Consider the following 15,270-nt stretch of genomic DNA (forward strand, 5'->3'; position numbering starts at 1 on the left):
AGCTGACCAAAGAGGGGTCAGAGTAAGGTCCACCTAGCCCAGTGTCCACTCTGCCGTGGCCAAATAATAAATGTAGGAATGGTACAAGCACAGAGTAAGTACACAACAGTGTTTCTCCAGAGCATGCACCCAGTCACCCACAATTTGCACCCAGGAGTGTCTTTGTATTAACAAACCTGAAATTCCATCCCCCATTCCAATCCCTTTTGGAAGCCACGTTCATGGCCACATTAAAAAGCTTGTATGGCTCAACTAGATGTGTGCAAAGCGACCTCTTCCTTTTGGGTTGACCCCTTGGTAGTTTCATTTGATGCTCCTTTAATATGTAACAGTTGGAGAAACTGTGTTCAACACTCCTGATTCTATAAACCTTACGGCTTCTTTCTTTCCCAGCTCAGTTCTCTCCCCAGCTGATGGATCCTCATCCATGGAGTTATTCCTCATATAGGAGCTGTGCTATACCTTTGATCACCACTCTCCACACCTAGTCTAATTCTACCGTAACTTATTTCTCTGGGCACCTAGCAGGAGTAACATTGACTTACTGTCTGCTTCACACTGGAGTTACATGAACTAAAAACCAGTCACCAACAAGGCCTTTAGGAAAGTGAGACTGCAAAGAGCAGGCTCTTACAGAAACTGCAACTCAAAGAAACCACGGTATTTAAAACAAATGCAGGTTAAGGTTTTTGAATCAGCTCTGCAGCTTCCTGCAAAGCTTTTACTGGACTCACAGGCAGAAGCAAGAGTGTCCACCAGCCCACCTGCCCTGTTGTGAGGCAATTCAGGGTACTCTCCTCATTGTGCACTGATGTTGAAAACTCACCAGCATATACTCTGAGGAGCTGAATGCCCTCCATTCAGACGGCAGAGGATGCTACCCTGCCAGGGATGATAAGCATGTTCTCAGTCCTTGGGAGTACAGGAGCCAAAAAGGTGTGAGTATTAAACAGACGAACAACAGAACAGGTCAGGTAAGAAAAATACTGCCTCTTCATTTAATGTTTAAAGACATCAGTAAACAAACAGAACAGTACAGACAGTCAGAGGCTAAACCCCTCCCGCCTCCCCAAATGGCACACTCCAAACCATGACAGGTACCAGGTGATAACTGGAGGAGGAGCAGCAAAGTCTGGGATTTGAGAGACAGCTGAGAGAAATCTGCTGTGTGAGGGCAAGATGACAGGACTTGGGAGGAAGCAGCTTCCCTCAACCACGAGCAGAGCGATGTCTCCTGGGCACAGTCAAGAGGGAATGGCTTCCACTCCGAGCAAGCAGTCTCAATCTCTTGCTAACACATAGAAGGACCATGTGTGAACTTGGAAAACACAGCTGGAAGCTATATTAGAGGTGCAAGACACACTATTTACTGACCTTGGCAGCCAAACCTCTGTTCCACAGTGATTTTAGCCTCTTGAAGAATAAAGAAAACAGGGAAGTTAGGTCCAACTTGGCAAAGTGTTTGCAGTACTCTTGTGAACGCAAAACTGAGTAGTGGGGGGAAAGAACAAGACTATGCTTTGCATACATTCTTCCATCCTGCTCCATCAAGATGCTCCCTGCTCCAGGGACATTCCTGACTGCTATCCCACAACTGGCCTTGTCTTCTCGAGTAGTTTTTCTTGAGCTGTGGAGCATCAGATGGTTAGAAGAGACATCAGGAAGCAACTCTCAGTGCAGGCTTCAGAGGGCAGTTGACTGGGTACCTGAGTGGAGGGCCAGGGAGAGCAGGATGTATCAGGTGTTGCTGCTGAAGAGAGGCAGAGATTGTAGGCACAACTGCTCCAGCTCCCACCTTGCTGGCAGAAGCCTGCACAGGAGTTACAGGTGAACAAACCAGCACAGGTCAGCCTCTGAAGGCAGCTGCACAGCTGCCAGCCAGTGCACAGCACAGATTTGAGCGCTACTTCCAATTTCCATTTCCCAGAGTTGGAACCCAGCTGGAACCATGACACGTGGTGGAAAGCAAGGAACACATTTTACTGCTCTCTGCCTCTCCAAGTAGTAGAAGCCTGCAGTGGTGTTGTTTCTGCTGCCACCACATGCAATCAGATACGAAGGGAGGGCTAAGTGGCTCCTGCATGGCCCAGTTACCTGCTCCAAGCACCCATGTCCAATGTGGGACCCCCCACAGTCCAGAGCCCCACACCAGAGCCCTCAGATCTCAACGTCACTCTCTTTGTCGTTATCGTGGTCACCATCATAAAACTCGTTGGCAGCTTCTGGCCTGGGGGAAAGACAATCACCATCAGTGAGAAGAGCCCTGGCACCCTCATGGCCAGAGAAGAACGCCTAGGTCACACCGCTAGTCAGAAGATGCCCTGCAATCAAACACCCCATGAACTATTACGTGAGGAGACCACACATTTCTAGAGAGGCGCTCCCTGGATAAAACCAGACTCAGAAGTGACTTGGTATCTGTTCTAGGAAACAGATGGTCTCTAGTATATGATCTGCCCATCCTGGCAGGGACAGAAACTGAAGCCCGTTTCTCCAGAACAAGATCTGGTACCTGCTGTAGTTTTCCTCAGAGCCTCTTTCCTCTGGATCAGGCTCATCAGTGCGATCGTAGCTGAGCAAGTCAGAAGGGACATCATGGATCTGCACACTGGGAGCATGGTTCAGCATTTTCAGATTCTCAAATATCGTCTGCCTGATCTGATCCAAGTACTACATGGAAAAAACAGAGGGATCGCCACAGTGAGATCTGGCAGTCTACATAGAGTTACAACTGTTAGCACTGCTACCTGCCTGCATCATCTATGTGGTGGCTATGAGAAACAAGTTTGTGCAAAAAGCTATTTATCAGAGCAGAGGAGGTAGGAGAGTTCATTCCATCAATGAAACTCACACAGAAACCAGTAAAACAATGCAGCAAGGTTCTCAAATGCTATGAGACTGACACCCCAGAGGAAAGGTTCTGCTTTCTTTTGCCAGTTTTCTGCCCCGCAAGAATTCCTTGCCTGCACTCTACTTCGTTTCACAGGAGAGAGCATCAACCACAGGGTTTTGGAAGTACATTGGTGATACTGTAATAAGGCTGCAAGCACTCACCTGCCTGGAGTTCTGATTTTCAATCCTTGTACTGACGTCAGGATGAAGGGTGAAGTCTGGAGCAAAGTATTCAAAGTACTCTGTAATGGAATGAGCCAGAGTTACAGCAGAGAGACGAGGGAGCCAGCCCAGATTGCTCTGCAGAGCAGAGCTTGCTCTCTCACCACGCTAGAAGTGACCAGACCCTAAAAAACAGAGTGATGTACATCTCTGCAACCACAGGGAATTATATGAAACAGGGCAAGCAAAACTAACGCTCACGTCACTGAATAGAAAATGATCCAAATGAAATGATACATGACACAGTAAGAGTGTGTCTGCCCAGCAAAGTCTACAAGTGGGTGGCAGGAGAGGACTAAGGCCATCTCTAAGATCAGAAATAGAAGTGTTAATCCTTCAGTTGATATAACAAATACTTTAGCTCAGCTAATGAGGAAAAAATGGAATTCCAACTTACCGCTGTACGGGAGCTCTTCGCTAATTGCTTCATCTACAAGCAATGATGTTTCGTAAGTCCTGAAAACATGGAATAAGATGAGCTCAGTCCAGAGAAAATCACACAGTGCACGCAGGGACAAAGCCCACAGGCAACTGCTGAGTCAGTGACGTTCAACAAGCAGAGAAGAGACTCACCAGCATCGTGCCACGTTGCGGACTGTGTAACCACCTCCTCCCAGTACCAGCAAGGGGATGTTGAAGCTCTTAACATACTCCACACACTCTCTAGAAACCCCAAACAAAAAAATGCCAAAGCTGTTAACTGCAGCACACATTCATGTGTCAGAAACGCTGCTGTGCGCTCAAGCACCACCATGGCTGGATACACCTGGAGTTCAGGGCTTCCACCAAGGGAGCCAGAACAACATGCTACTCTGTGAACCACCTGCTCTGCAGTGCCTTGTACAAAGCTCATTCTGAGATCTCCTCCTGTCACACAAGTGTTAAAAAACCCAAAAAATTGCTGGTGCTGCTGAAGGCCAAAGCTCAAGCCTCACAGCAGAGGAGACATTAGAGCCCTTCAGACTAAAGGATGGTCTTTCAACAAACTGCTCTGCCCCAGCCCCGCTGTACTTACCCATGTCCTCTTATACTGAGGTTAAAACAACCCAAACGGTCACAACCGAGAGAATCAGCACCACACTGGGGAAGAGAAAAAGAACGGCTGAATTTCTGACACTGAGGCACTGCTTTCCAGACATGTATCAGTGTCCCCCCACCCCTGGCCATCCTCATTCACCAGAGGGTACAGACAGCAGCTCAGCTAGGACACACCAACCCCGATTCCCCGGGAACAGAAGGTAACATGTTGATAGCAGCCCCCTCCAACCTACAGCCTCTGAAAGGGATGGACATACGCAGAGGCTTGCTTTCTTACCTGCAGTACTATGCAGGTGGGCTGATAGTAATCTACCACCTGGTTAATGACTGGCTGGAAGAGGTGTTTATAACCTTTGGAGAGAAAGGCAGATTTGTCATGGCTCTGGAGCAGGAGGACTAGCAAATGCCTGGGCAAGGGGAAATGCCATGCAACACCTACTTTGGTCATCAATGCCATCTCGTAGAGGCACGTTGAGACAGTAGTAACGACCGCTCTCTGCACCAACTTCATACATGTCACCTGGCCAGGGAAAGACAGGAGAATCACAACAGCTCTGAGACTTCAGAGGTGTGGAAAGGCCAAATCTGGTCTGGGTTGAGATCTCTTAACCTAGCTAGGATCCCTTTTTCTTACAAATAACTACACTCCTGTTACCCTCTAGTTGATTTTCCAAGCCCTTTCTTCACCATTTCTCCCTGAAGCTTTGATTTCATGATTTCACACTTTTACACTCCAGCAGAGCTTTCAAAGGATTCTGAAGCAAGGCCAGGTTCACACTACAAGGGAAAATACATACCTGTACCAGGAAAGAAATAGTTCCCATATTTGTGAAAGGACACTGTCATGACACGGTCCGTCAAGTAGAAAGCCTCCTGCACACCATCTCCATGATGGATATCAATATCAATGTACAGAACGCGTGGATGATACCTGTTGAATATATGAGGAAAACCAGCATTAGTGTCTGCACCATACCCAACCTCACTATCCCCCACATGCCTCAGTATCACCTGGTGCTCTGAAAACCACCACTGACACCTACCTGCAAGTCCACTTGCCAAAAGAACTTGCCTGTCCCATCTGAGGCATATCAAATAGTTTAGATATGAGGCATTCATATACACTCAAACACACTCCACAACTAAAACATTTTCTTCTGATGTGCTTGAAATAGATACTAGAATAAAGTTTTAGATAGGGCCAGAAATGTCTTTGAAAGCACATGATGAAGGTAACCTATTTTAACCACCCAGGGTGTTAGAAAATTGGGGGGTTTGTTTCCTCTACAAACATGCCATTAATCTTTAAGAGCTCCAACTATTTTTAATCATATCAGGAAATGAAAGGTAAGCTAGCCAAGGAGGAGGTAGGAAAACTTACTTCCTTCATGTGCCAGAGTACTGGCAGCACTGTCCCAGCTGGCTAGCACCAAAACCACCAGCCTGGACTAAATTTACTGGAGAAGTCTGCTGGGTCACAGAGACAGAGGGTAAAGAAGGGGATATCATCACAAGTAAATTCACTGGGGTAATGATCAAAGTTCATGTGCTGTTGAGCACTGGAGACATGGCCCTAAGCTACCCCTGTCTGCCAGGCCCTAGAGCTGTCTGGGTGGCTGGAGAGAACTCCTCCAGCTTTTCATAGGGAAATACAGCATCTGGTAAATCTCCAAAGAACGGGGGATCTGGCATCCATGCTGAAACCCTAGGGGACTAGGGAGGGACCTGAAAAGCAAAACAGCATCGAAACAGAGAAGAGGAGGACGTGGTTTGTGCCATCTGACTTGGAACCATGGCTTTAAGCGTGTCTGCAGCAACCTGATCAAACTGGTTGAAGATACTGACCCATGCTGATTAGTAGACCAGTACTTTGCCTCAGTCTCTGAAGAGAGACAAACTATTTTAAAACAGTCCAGATTATTAATCCTGCAGACAAATGACTGCAAGGAAAAAAAGGGGATGTGTACATGCAGCCCTTGCACACTGGTAAATGGAGAAAGTGATTGTCTAAGAGTTAGAGGCACCACAGTACTCCCATGGTAGGAAGAAATCTCAAGTATGCAGCCACCTGCTGCAGAAACGGTTTCTGAAAACAGGAAATAAAAGAATAGGGACATATTAAAATCTCTCATGAGGGGTTACTGGGCTGTATTTGAAGCCTCTGGCATATGGGACTCATGCAAGACGACATGACGGCATGTGCAGAGATACACAATGAAGACCTGAGGTTCCAAACACAGAGCAGGGAAGACTGGCAGAGGGAAAGGAAGTACAAGAAACCCCAGTAAATCCTGTAAATCTGACTTTGAGAGTGCGTAAGCTTGCCACCAGTCATGAAACTGTTGTGCAGTCAGCCACAAACCTTTTTATAATTTCATAACATCTTGTCTCAGATTCAGTGACAAGGCAGGCATGTGAGAATACAAAAAAAAAAAAAAATGCCCAACCCCAAAACCGATCCAAAAAACGGAAGGTATTTCTGTAACTCTTCCTTCCAATCTGAATTTATTTTTCATTTTCTAAAAAGAAAAAAATTATGTCTCTCTTCTACTCAAAGAAAAGTGTCCTTTGATCATCCATGTGTTGTTCAAATTCTGTTCTTAAGCCACTCAAGCAAATCAGGAAAGATTCGAGTCATTTAACTGTTTCCAGTGAGCCATAGTTTGTATTTACTTACAAAAGGCTCACTGTGGCAAAAACACCGAGTCTCAGAAGACCCTGAAATTAATATTTCACAGATGGATGAGAAATGGAGTTGAAGAACTCTTCTGTATCCCTTAAGCTGCATGCAACAAACTGGAATCAGATAATGCAATTCTCAAGTCCCCCTTCTTGTGCCTGAAGAGGAGGCCAGGACAAAAATCTAGTTGTTGGCTTTCCCAGACTCTAAAATGGCAAACAAAGCAGGGGAAACAGACAGAGAGAACAGAAGCAGCAGAGGGAAATCACACGCCAGTCAGGACAGTACTGCATTTGCTCCATGCCCTTACTTGAGCAGCTCCAGGATGCCAATAACTATGTCGTTAACGTAACAAAACCCAGAAGCCTGTAAGACAGAGAAAACCAACCAGATTAGAATGAGATCAACACAAGAGCCTGGGCCTCAAAAAGACAGAGGAATGCACAGATTTGCCTCATTACCTCAAACTTTTTGGCATGATGCAGGCCCCCTGCCCAGTTTATTGCAATATCACAGATCTAAGAAAGTAAAGATAAGTTAAAGGTGACAACATAGTAACAACAACCTTGCACCCACTTCCTCGCTGCACCCACTTCAACCTGGCCAGTGCTGTGGCCCACAAACACCCTTCTAGCCTTTCCTTCTCCTACGGAGGCCTTTCCAAAGCTCCATCTTGGTTGTTAGCCCAGACAACAGTTTTGGTTACATTAGGCCCATACTGGATTAGTCCTGTGCTTTATATTCTCCATTAGATCAGAAAAGATTACCTCCCACTACCACTGCCTCCCCTCCAGCCAGCAGCAGGCAGAGCACCTGGCATATACACTTTGTTCCTGCACTTGTTCTTTACACCCATTAGACCCTTCTCAGGTCTCTAAAAGACTCAAATCTTTGTACTTTTTTTTTTTAATATATATATACTCTCCCAAGGGACCCTTCTCTTCAGACCTTCTGCATGGTCTTATTCAGTGCATTTCCATAGCACAGACCTAGCAGCACTCTCGAGGTCTCCCAGCAGCCAGTTTCACTGAAGACCCCAGGTTTGTTCTACAGCACTAAGAGCAGTTTGTGATTTTAGTATGTGCAGCATTAGTATCCTCTGACTCCTTCTGGATTAAACATCTACTAAATGGTTGCCTCCGACAGGACAGGAATGGTCTCAAGCTTAACAGTCCTACAGCACTAGGTATTTATGCCCCAACACAGCAGTGCTTGTTATGCTGTTTTACAAAACAAATCCATGAGGTTCTCCTTAAATTGAAAACCAGTTGGCTTATTCCTGTGTTTCAAAAGATAAGTGCATCAGCTCAGTTACCTTGTTGTTCAGCTGTGTTGCTCCCTGCAGGGAGGCCCCAGTATAGCGAGAGCAGAATTCAAAGAGGCCTGGAAACACTGGACTGAAAAAGAAACCACGATTCAAACACAGAACATAATCTCATTCCTCCCTGTTTCTCCAGAACAAAGCCAGGAATAAAACTGTCCAGGGACATTACCTGAGCAAGATCAAAACTCATTCTCTGTGAAAGAGTTAATTTGGGATCATTCTGACCCTGCTTGTAACACACCAAGTACCAGCAGGCGAGCAATTTGGCTGCAAACACAATGGGAAACTCAGTGAATTTGATAAAGATTGCCAAAGCTTCCAAGCTTGCCCTGAAAAGGCTCCCCTGCTCACAGTGTCTGCCAGCATCTGCCTTGCTGACATGTGCCCAGAGCCAGGACATGATGTGAGACACTGCATCAGGAGAGGAGAGGACTGCTCTGCTCCTGCACTACCTCCTCCCTGGCTGTATCTGGAAGATCCCAGCCACAGGGCTTCCACACGCATGCTGTACTGCAACCGGAGATGAATGCTGCTCTTAAGACAGTGCTAAGGTCTGATCCATCCCACCACGCAGAGCCAGCCCAGGCACTGGGAGAGTACAGAAACACAGGACATGGAGCCCCTGTGGCACCAGCTTGCACAGCTTAAAAGACCATGGGGTTTTATTTCCCCTTTCAGTTCTGAGAAGACGATGGTTTCTGATCATCAGAACAGCAAGGTTAGAGAACAGTCTTCTGATTCTCAGCCTGTATTTTAAAAACCAGGCTATACTAATATCCTTCTATGGATTACACTGCTCTCTAGCTAACATAACTCCTCCCCTCCTAGTACTTACAGCTTTCCCCTCCACAGAATACATAAGAACAATTTACTCTCTTGATAGCCCTTGTAATCCTCAACCAGAGAAGGCATATTGCTATTTCCTCAGTCACCCACAGAGCCCTTCCACCCATTTCTTTCAAGTTTCATCTCTCACAAGCATTAAAGACTGGAATTGAATATTCTCAACAAGATCTCATGTAGTTTTGTACAGAAGCATGAGTATCTCCTTGGTTCTACTGGAAAATCAGGCTCTCAACACTGTATTGAATTTAACATGCACGCTAAAATGACAGGCAATTAAGATACTTAGCATGTTCAAGAACTGCAGCACTGCAAGAACAAGTGGAGATACAGTCTCTAACCTAACAAGCTTACAGCCTAAACACAGATCTAAAAAGGAAGACTGCAGCATCTAAAGAGAAGGGAAAGGAATCAAGGAGGTTCCGGTAATCTGATAAACACAGGAGGGACATGCACCTTGTTCTGGTTAAAAACAATAAGAAATGGGACACTCTAAAAGAGCTCTCTGGACACTAGCAATGCAGGAGCACCCCTTCTGACTGTGGGTTCACAGGAAACACAGAGCACTCACCAGTCATCACCCACGTTGAAGGCATTGAGGCTCTTGGTAAATCCCTGCATGTTGTTGGGACTTACTCTCTGCAGAAAGTCTATGTAGTCCTCGGAGTGGAATCGGCACATGTCATGCTGGGATGCCTGGTATGGTTTGAAAACCTTCAAGAGAAAAAGGCAAGACTTATTTCCCACCTAAACTTGCATTTGCTTTGGCTCTAAGAAATCTCCAGCTAATTGACAAACAACATGCACGAGGTATAGAAAGAAAATGTTCCAATTCATTGGCTTCCTGATATTCATGTTCATTTAAATTCAATATTGCTCCATGAAGTCTGCTTTCCTACTGATTTTTCTTTCAGCCATAAACCCATTTCCTGCTTCTTATAACTGCAGCTCTTACCACATTCTCTGATGCCTGCCTTCCCCCACTGCACACCCCCCTTCCTTGGGCAAGCTAGCAAAATAAAACAGCTGAGTTCAAACCACAGCTTTTTCTTTACTGGGGGGAACTACTCCCTTATCAGTCACCAGCATTCATACAATTTTAAGATCTTGATACAGCGGTGGTTTCCCTCTGTCAGATTTGCCTGTAATAGGCCGATAGGTTCAAATTTATTTAGAGAAAGCTCACAGACAGATGGAAGAATTGCATAAGCTTTGTTTCCTTCAGAAAGCCAGCAAAAAAATGGTCAGGGAACTGGATGGATTCAAATTAAAGATCTTGTGACAATACAGGTTTGCCAGTTTGGCACTTAACACACATACCTCTATATTTAGGAAGTTAAAAATTAACACCATATACATGGCAAGATGAAATTACAGTTACACTGAAATCAATATGAGAACTTTTTTGTGTTTCTCAATTTTCTTAATTAAAGCATGCACTTTATAGAAAAAGTGGAACACAAAAAAAAATAGTAACATGCACAGGCTTGTCTCCAAAGGGAAAATTTATCAGGGCAACTGCACCAACGTGCCCATTTCCTGGGCTAAGCAGGAAATGTGTTAATTTTCAGAAACACAATATACCCTAACAAACCCATCATCTCCTTTCCTGAACTGGTCTGCATGTGGTCTGGCGTTTTCCACACGGATGCGTGGGTTTTGGTGTTTCTCAGAGGCTACTGTCTCTGACAACTCGAACAAGGAGGATGAGACAACTGACAAGCACGAGCCATCAGTGCAGCTGCTAAGGGTGAAGGCAAAGCCTATTCCCCACAGGGGCTCTGCACAGTATCTCCCAGGAATCCAGACGATTGACTAAAATCAAACAAGACCAAAACCAACACTGAAGCAGCAGCTCGCACCACAGAAATAGCTCTCACTGGATATCCTGAGGCTCTCTTGGACAACAAAATGTAGGGATGTGATTCAAAACTTAGAAAGAGAAGGAGCGGTGGGGAAGACCAAAAGCTTCAAGACAGACTCAGCTGCTGTCAGAAGAAACCTGCCTCCTTCCACCCTTCACCCTGCTCCCAGCAATCCCATCCACCTCCCTAAGCAAGCTCTGGCACTCAGCCCCCCCTCTGTTAGCTGCCTTGTTTAGCCAACTCTGTAGAAAACTCTCCTGGTTTTGCTGAGTTAGTGGGTTGTGTCAGGGATCCAACAGCTTCCAGACACAGCCAAGAAAGGCAGAGGGAAGATGCAGTGGAGGAGCAGGGAAGGTGAGCAGCAGGACAACCCTTCCTCTTTCAGCAACGCCGAGTCTTGGTTCACCATGCGCTTGTGCACCACAGCCACAGACAAGCTGGGAAAGGTGTGAAGAGACAAACCCTGCCTGACAGGACGGTGACCTCTTATTTGGAGGCGGTAGAGAGGGCAGATAATGATGTAGCCACAGTGCAGTTAACAGGACTTTTTATAGTCACAACTGGCCATAATTCCCACTTTTATTTGCCCATCACTTTACCAGTCTCACTGACTGTTCAGGATGAAGTTTCCTCTGTGGTTTTCAGCTTCATGATGGCATCTAGTGGAAAATATAACCTCTACAGAAGGGTTTCAAGACTGAAAACGTGGCAGAGTGTACAGCTCTGCCTAATTCAGACATAGTAATAGAAGTGTTACATCAGAATATGCTTTTTGCTGTTTCTGCAAGAAAAGTGCCAACTAAGGAAATTATTCATAGAGGTTCATACATTTACAGTAAAAATCTGAAAGACAGCTTCTGCAAAGATTCCACGCACCCCAAGTATACTCCAGCTGCATCCCCCTGCGAGTGCAACAGCAGGTCACTGAGGCTGCATGTGATTTTACTAGGGAATTATATTAATTACACAGGGAAGCTTTTCTAATGTTTAGACGTATCACATTAATTTTATATATTGCATCAAGGAACTGTTCCACTGTTCTGTTTTAGTACCTTCCTTTAAAAACTGACATTGTGCTTTAGTTTTGGGACAGCTTATTTTCTATTTACTTTCAGTCAATTTGCAAGTCTCTCACCACAGAAGCAGATACGGTGGCAGTGCAAGAGCTTAATGTTGAACCCATGCCAAACACCAGGCACTTGTACAGTGCTAGGGATAAAGACACAGTTGTGCAGCACCGATGGGCAGCTACAAAGTAGCCAAGACCTAGCTTTTCCCTCTGCCCCACTTGCATTGGTTTGGCTGTTCAGTCTCTGCCCTAAAAAATAAAAAGCAGGAAAACTGTAATGCTGCCAAACTTCCAAGATTGTTGCACCTTGTCCTGCCCATATAGTGGAGAAGACACTAAACATGCCACAATTAAAACCACTGGTCTAATACTTCTCTTTTGCTCACAGTGATACAACTTTGATTTTAACATTGCCCGATTCTCAAGCGCTTGAGAAGTGACCTTTAAGAAAGGCTTTTTTGGTATCACAAAACCTAAATATTTAGTCTTTGAGGGTGTAGTGGAAGTTTTGCTTAATGTCTAATGGTTGTGTTGAGGGAACTTGGGAAGCTAATGACAGTCTGGAGAAGTGCCTGATCTAGCTGGAGAGGGACTGGAATTCACACGTTTCTGTCCGACAGCTCTGCACAATTGCCATGTTTTCACACCAACTTATGATTTATCCCTAAAGCATACTGCAGATGTGAAAACATCACTTAGACAAGTTGATTACACTTTCTTCTCCACAGCCTCAAAACAATCCCAACTGTTATCAGTTCCTTGCAATCACCAACCCACAACTGAGTTCCTAATCATTTTGAGAGCACACACCTCACAATAACCTCCAGAGTCATCCAGTTCAGGTTCATGAGCAACAGGAGAAGCGGCTGGTTGACAGAGCATCACAAGGAGCAGAGCCCAGTTGTAGAACGGGGTGGAACACACATGGCATGCATGAGCATGAAGAGGAAGGACAGGGGAAAGTCCTAACACTCCCTGCAGGTCACAACAATGATGGTTTTGTGCCCTTCTTTCACCTCCCCTCCCTGTCTGCTAGCTATGCACAATGATGCCTGTGACAGAAGCGCGCTTCACCTCTTTTAACAAGGCAATTCCCAAGAAAAGACACTGTAAATGCGTGTTTGTATGCCCACATATGTACATACATAAATACATACATATATGTACATAAAACCAGAATGCCTGGAGCTGTAGCCTACACTTTCATTCTGGGTTGGGGCCCTTCTTCAGGACACATCAAACAAATCACAGGCTGTGGAGACAACAGGCTGCAGCTACACCCAGCCTCTGGATCAGATAGCACCACCTGGAGCCATGCCAGTCAGCCTAGGAATTAAATTGCTCAAAAGTCCGAAACCATTCAGAAGCAACCCTGCTGCAACAAAAGCAAGACTAAACCAACAAAAATGAGTTGCACCATAATGATCAGCAGCTGCAGGTAGCATGTTCTGCCCATCAAAATGGGCAAAGACCATCTCAAAAAGGGGCAGAATTATGGAAGACCTTTACCATTCCTACCTTGATCTTGTATCATGAGGCACTGTTATATGCCCTGTACTCCTGAGAGCTTTTCATTTGCTCTGTGCCACAAGACCAGGCAGAAAAGTGAACAAGGATTCTAGGGAAAGGAGCTTGGTTCAATCCTGCTTACACCAAGTAAAATAAATATACTTCAGAAGAAGGTTACCACATGTTTGGTGATATTCCATTACCCAAAACCTAGTTCATTTCTTGAAAGATAAGATTTAAGTTTTCTTTTTGATTATCGCTACACGCTGATCATGTTTTATCAGGTTTACATAGGCTAAATTTCCAGAAAAGAAAATTTAACAGTAAGAACTGGAGTGCACTGGACTAGGTTGTTTGAACTGGTTGAGCAACAAAGGTTTTGAAAAGCAGGTTGGACAATGACTGATCAGGTATGAGATAGGATTAGTAAACCCTGTTAAAGCATCAAGGTGAATGAGCAAGCCTCTTGAGGCATTTTTTTTTTTTTTAGCTTTACTACTCTACGATCACACAGTCCGCAATGGTCACTGGGTCCTTCCTACAAGTGGCTACAGACATCGAAATTTCATGCATGGTCCCCAGTGGTCCTGCTGCTGTAAGCACAGGTTTGAACAAGACACTGCCAATTAGCAATGGTGCTTTTCAAACCGGCCATGGGTGGTGTGGTAGGGTCTCAGGCAGATAAGAATGCCCGAGACTGCTCTAGGCCTTGTCTGCAACAACTTTGTTATCTGCTGTGCCAAAAGTGGAGCTGAAGGAGAGGCAGCAATGCAAGAAAGCTGTTGAGAACCTACTAACACAGGCCAAGTCTTAACGTGGAGGCCACAACTGAAGCCTGCAGTGAAGCGCACAGCTCTCTGGCACCTTTCATTTGTGCCAAGGCCTAAAACCCCCACCCTGGCAGCGGCTCGCCTGAAGCCACCAGCTGCAGCTGCTCTTCCCCCACCGCCTGGCAGGGGGACCGCCGCCGGGCCCCAGAAGTGCCGCTTACTATCATCTTCTTGTAGAGCCCGTAGTGCAGGACCAGGCTGTGGGTCAGGGCCAGGCGATGCGGCTTCATGGGGTGCCCCGCTCCTGGAAGGGAAACGGCACGGAGTCACCCGGGGGAGCAACACCAGCCGCCCCCCCCCGCCTCGCCCCCCCGAGGACGGGCCCAGCGTGGGGCCGTGACGGGACCGCCGACCCCCCCTACCAGGCCCGCTCGGCCCCGCGGCGGCGTGAGGGGACCGGCCCCACGCCGCTCCGGCCAGCCAGGGCCGGGCTAGGCAGTACACCCGCCTCGAGCCGTGCCCGGCCCCTCCGCCGCCGCCCCGGTTCTCCTCCAGCCCCGCAGCCCGCACCGTAGTGGAAGTTGCCCACGTCCGGGTCGTAAAAGTAGGCCACGGTCTTCGCCATGGCGGAGATGCCGGGACCCGCCGCCGCGCGCTCCCGCTTACGTCATCACGCCGCGACGGCGCCGTGAGCTCACACCCGCCTGCGCGCCGGTCGGGGGCGGGGCTTGCCGGAGGGCCGGGGCCAGGGCCAGCAGCGCGGCGGCGTCCCCGCGGTCCCAGCGCCTGCCCCAGTCACCCCCCAGCTACCCCCAGTCACCTCCAGCTGCCCCCAGCCACCCCAGCTGTTCCCAGATGCCTGCTGGATTCTCTCCCATAACCCTGCATCTGCCTCAGCTGTCCCTAGTCACCCCTACTGCCCCTCACCAGGGTCCCCCAGCTGCCCCCAGTTACTCCCAGGTAATCCGTCACCCACTGGATTCTCTTCTGTAGGCCTACAGCTGCCTTCCGGTCATCCCCAGCTGCCCCCAGGCACCCCCAGCTGCTCACCAGTTACA

The 15,270-nt window shown here is 47.0% G+C and overlaps 1 protein-coding gene across 1 annotated transcript; it reads right to left on the reverse strand.

Moving 5' to 3' along the window:
* Nucleotides 1–970: 970 nt before the first annotated feature.
* On the reverse strand, nucleotides 971–14,901 carry HDAC3 (histone deacetylase 3). Its single transcript, XM_056348157.1, has 15 exons — nucleotides 14,783–14,901; nucleotides 14,434–14,516; nucleotides 9,571–9,713; nucleotides 8,148–8,229; nucleotides 7,294–7,350; nucleotides 7,143–7,198; nucleotides 4,950–5,083; nucleotides 4,592–4,672; nucleotides 4,430–4,503; nucleotides 4,130–4,194; nucleotides 3,688–3,777; nucleotides 3,512–3,570; nucleotides 3,055–3,134; nucleotides 2,513–2,670; nucleotides 971–2,227 (listed from the first exon to the last, which is right to left on the reverse strand). The coding sequence occupies exons 1-15, from the start codon at nucleotides 14,835–14,837 to the stop codon at nucleotides 2,158–2,160; spliced, it is 1,287 nt and encodes a 428-aa protein (XP_056204132.1). The 5' UTR covers nucleotides 14,838–14,901; the 3' UTR covers nucleotides 971–2,157.
* Between the last annotated feature and the right edge of the window lie 369 nt (nucleotides 14,902–15,270).

This window comes from Falco biarmicus, chromosome 8 (genome assembly GCF_023638135.1).
Source record: "Falco biarmicus isolate bFalBia1 chromosome 8, bFalBia1.pri, whole genome shotgun sequence".
Taxonomy (NCBI): Eukaryota; Metazoa; Chordata; class Aves; order Falconiformes; family Falconidae; genus Falco; species Falco biarmicus.

What these genes read in the sequence shown, in the direction of transcription:
- HDAC3 (XM_056348157.1), bottom strand. Translation starts at nt 14,837, where the DNA reads ATGGCGAAGACCGTGGCCTACTTTTACGACCCGGACGTGGGCAACTTC. An exon ending in AGATGGCATTGATGACCAAA is followed by an intron (nt 4,504 to 4,591) that starts GTAGGTGTTGCA and finishes TTCTCTCCAAAG; the next exon opens with GTTATAAACACCTCTTCCAG. An exon ending in CGAAGAGCTCCCGTACAGCG is followed by an intron (nt 3,135 to 3,511) that starts GTAAGTTGGAAT and finishes ATTCCATTACAG; the next exon opens with AGTACTTTGAATACTTTGCT.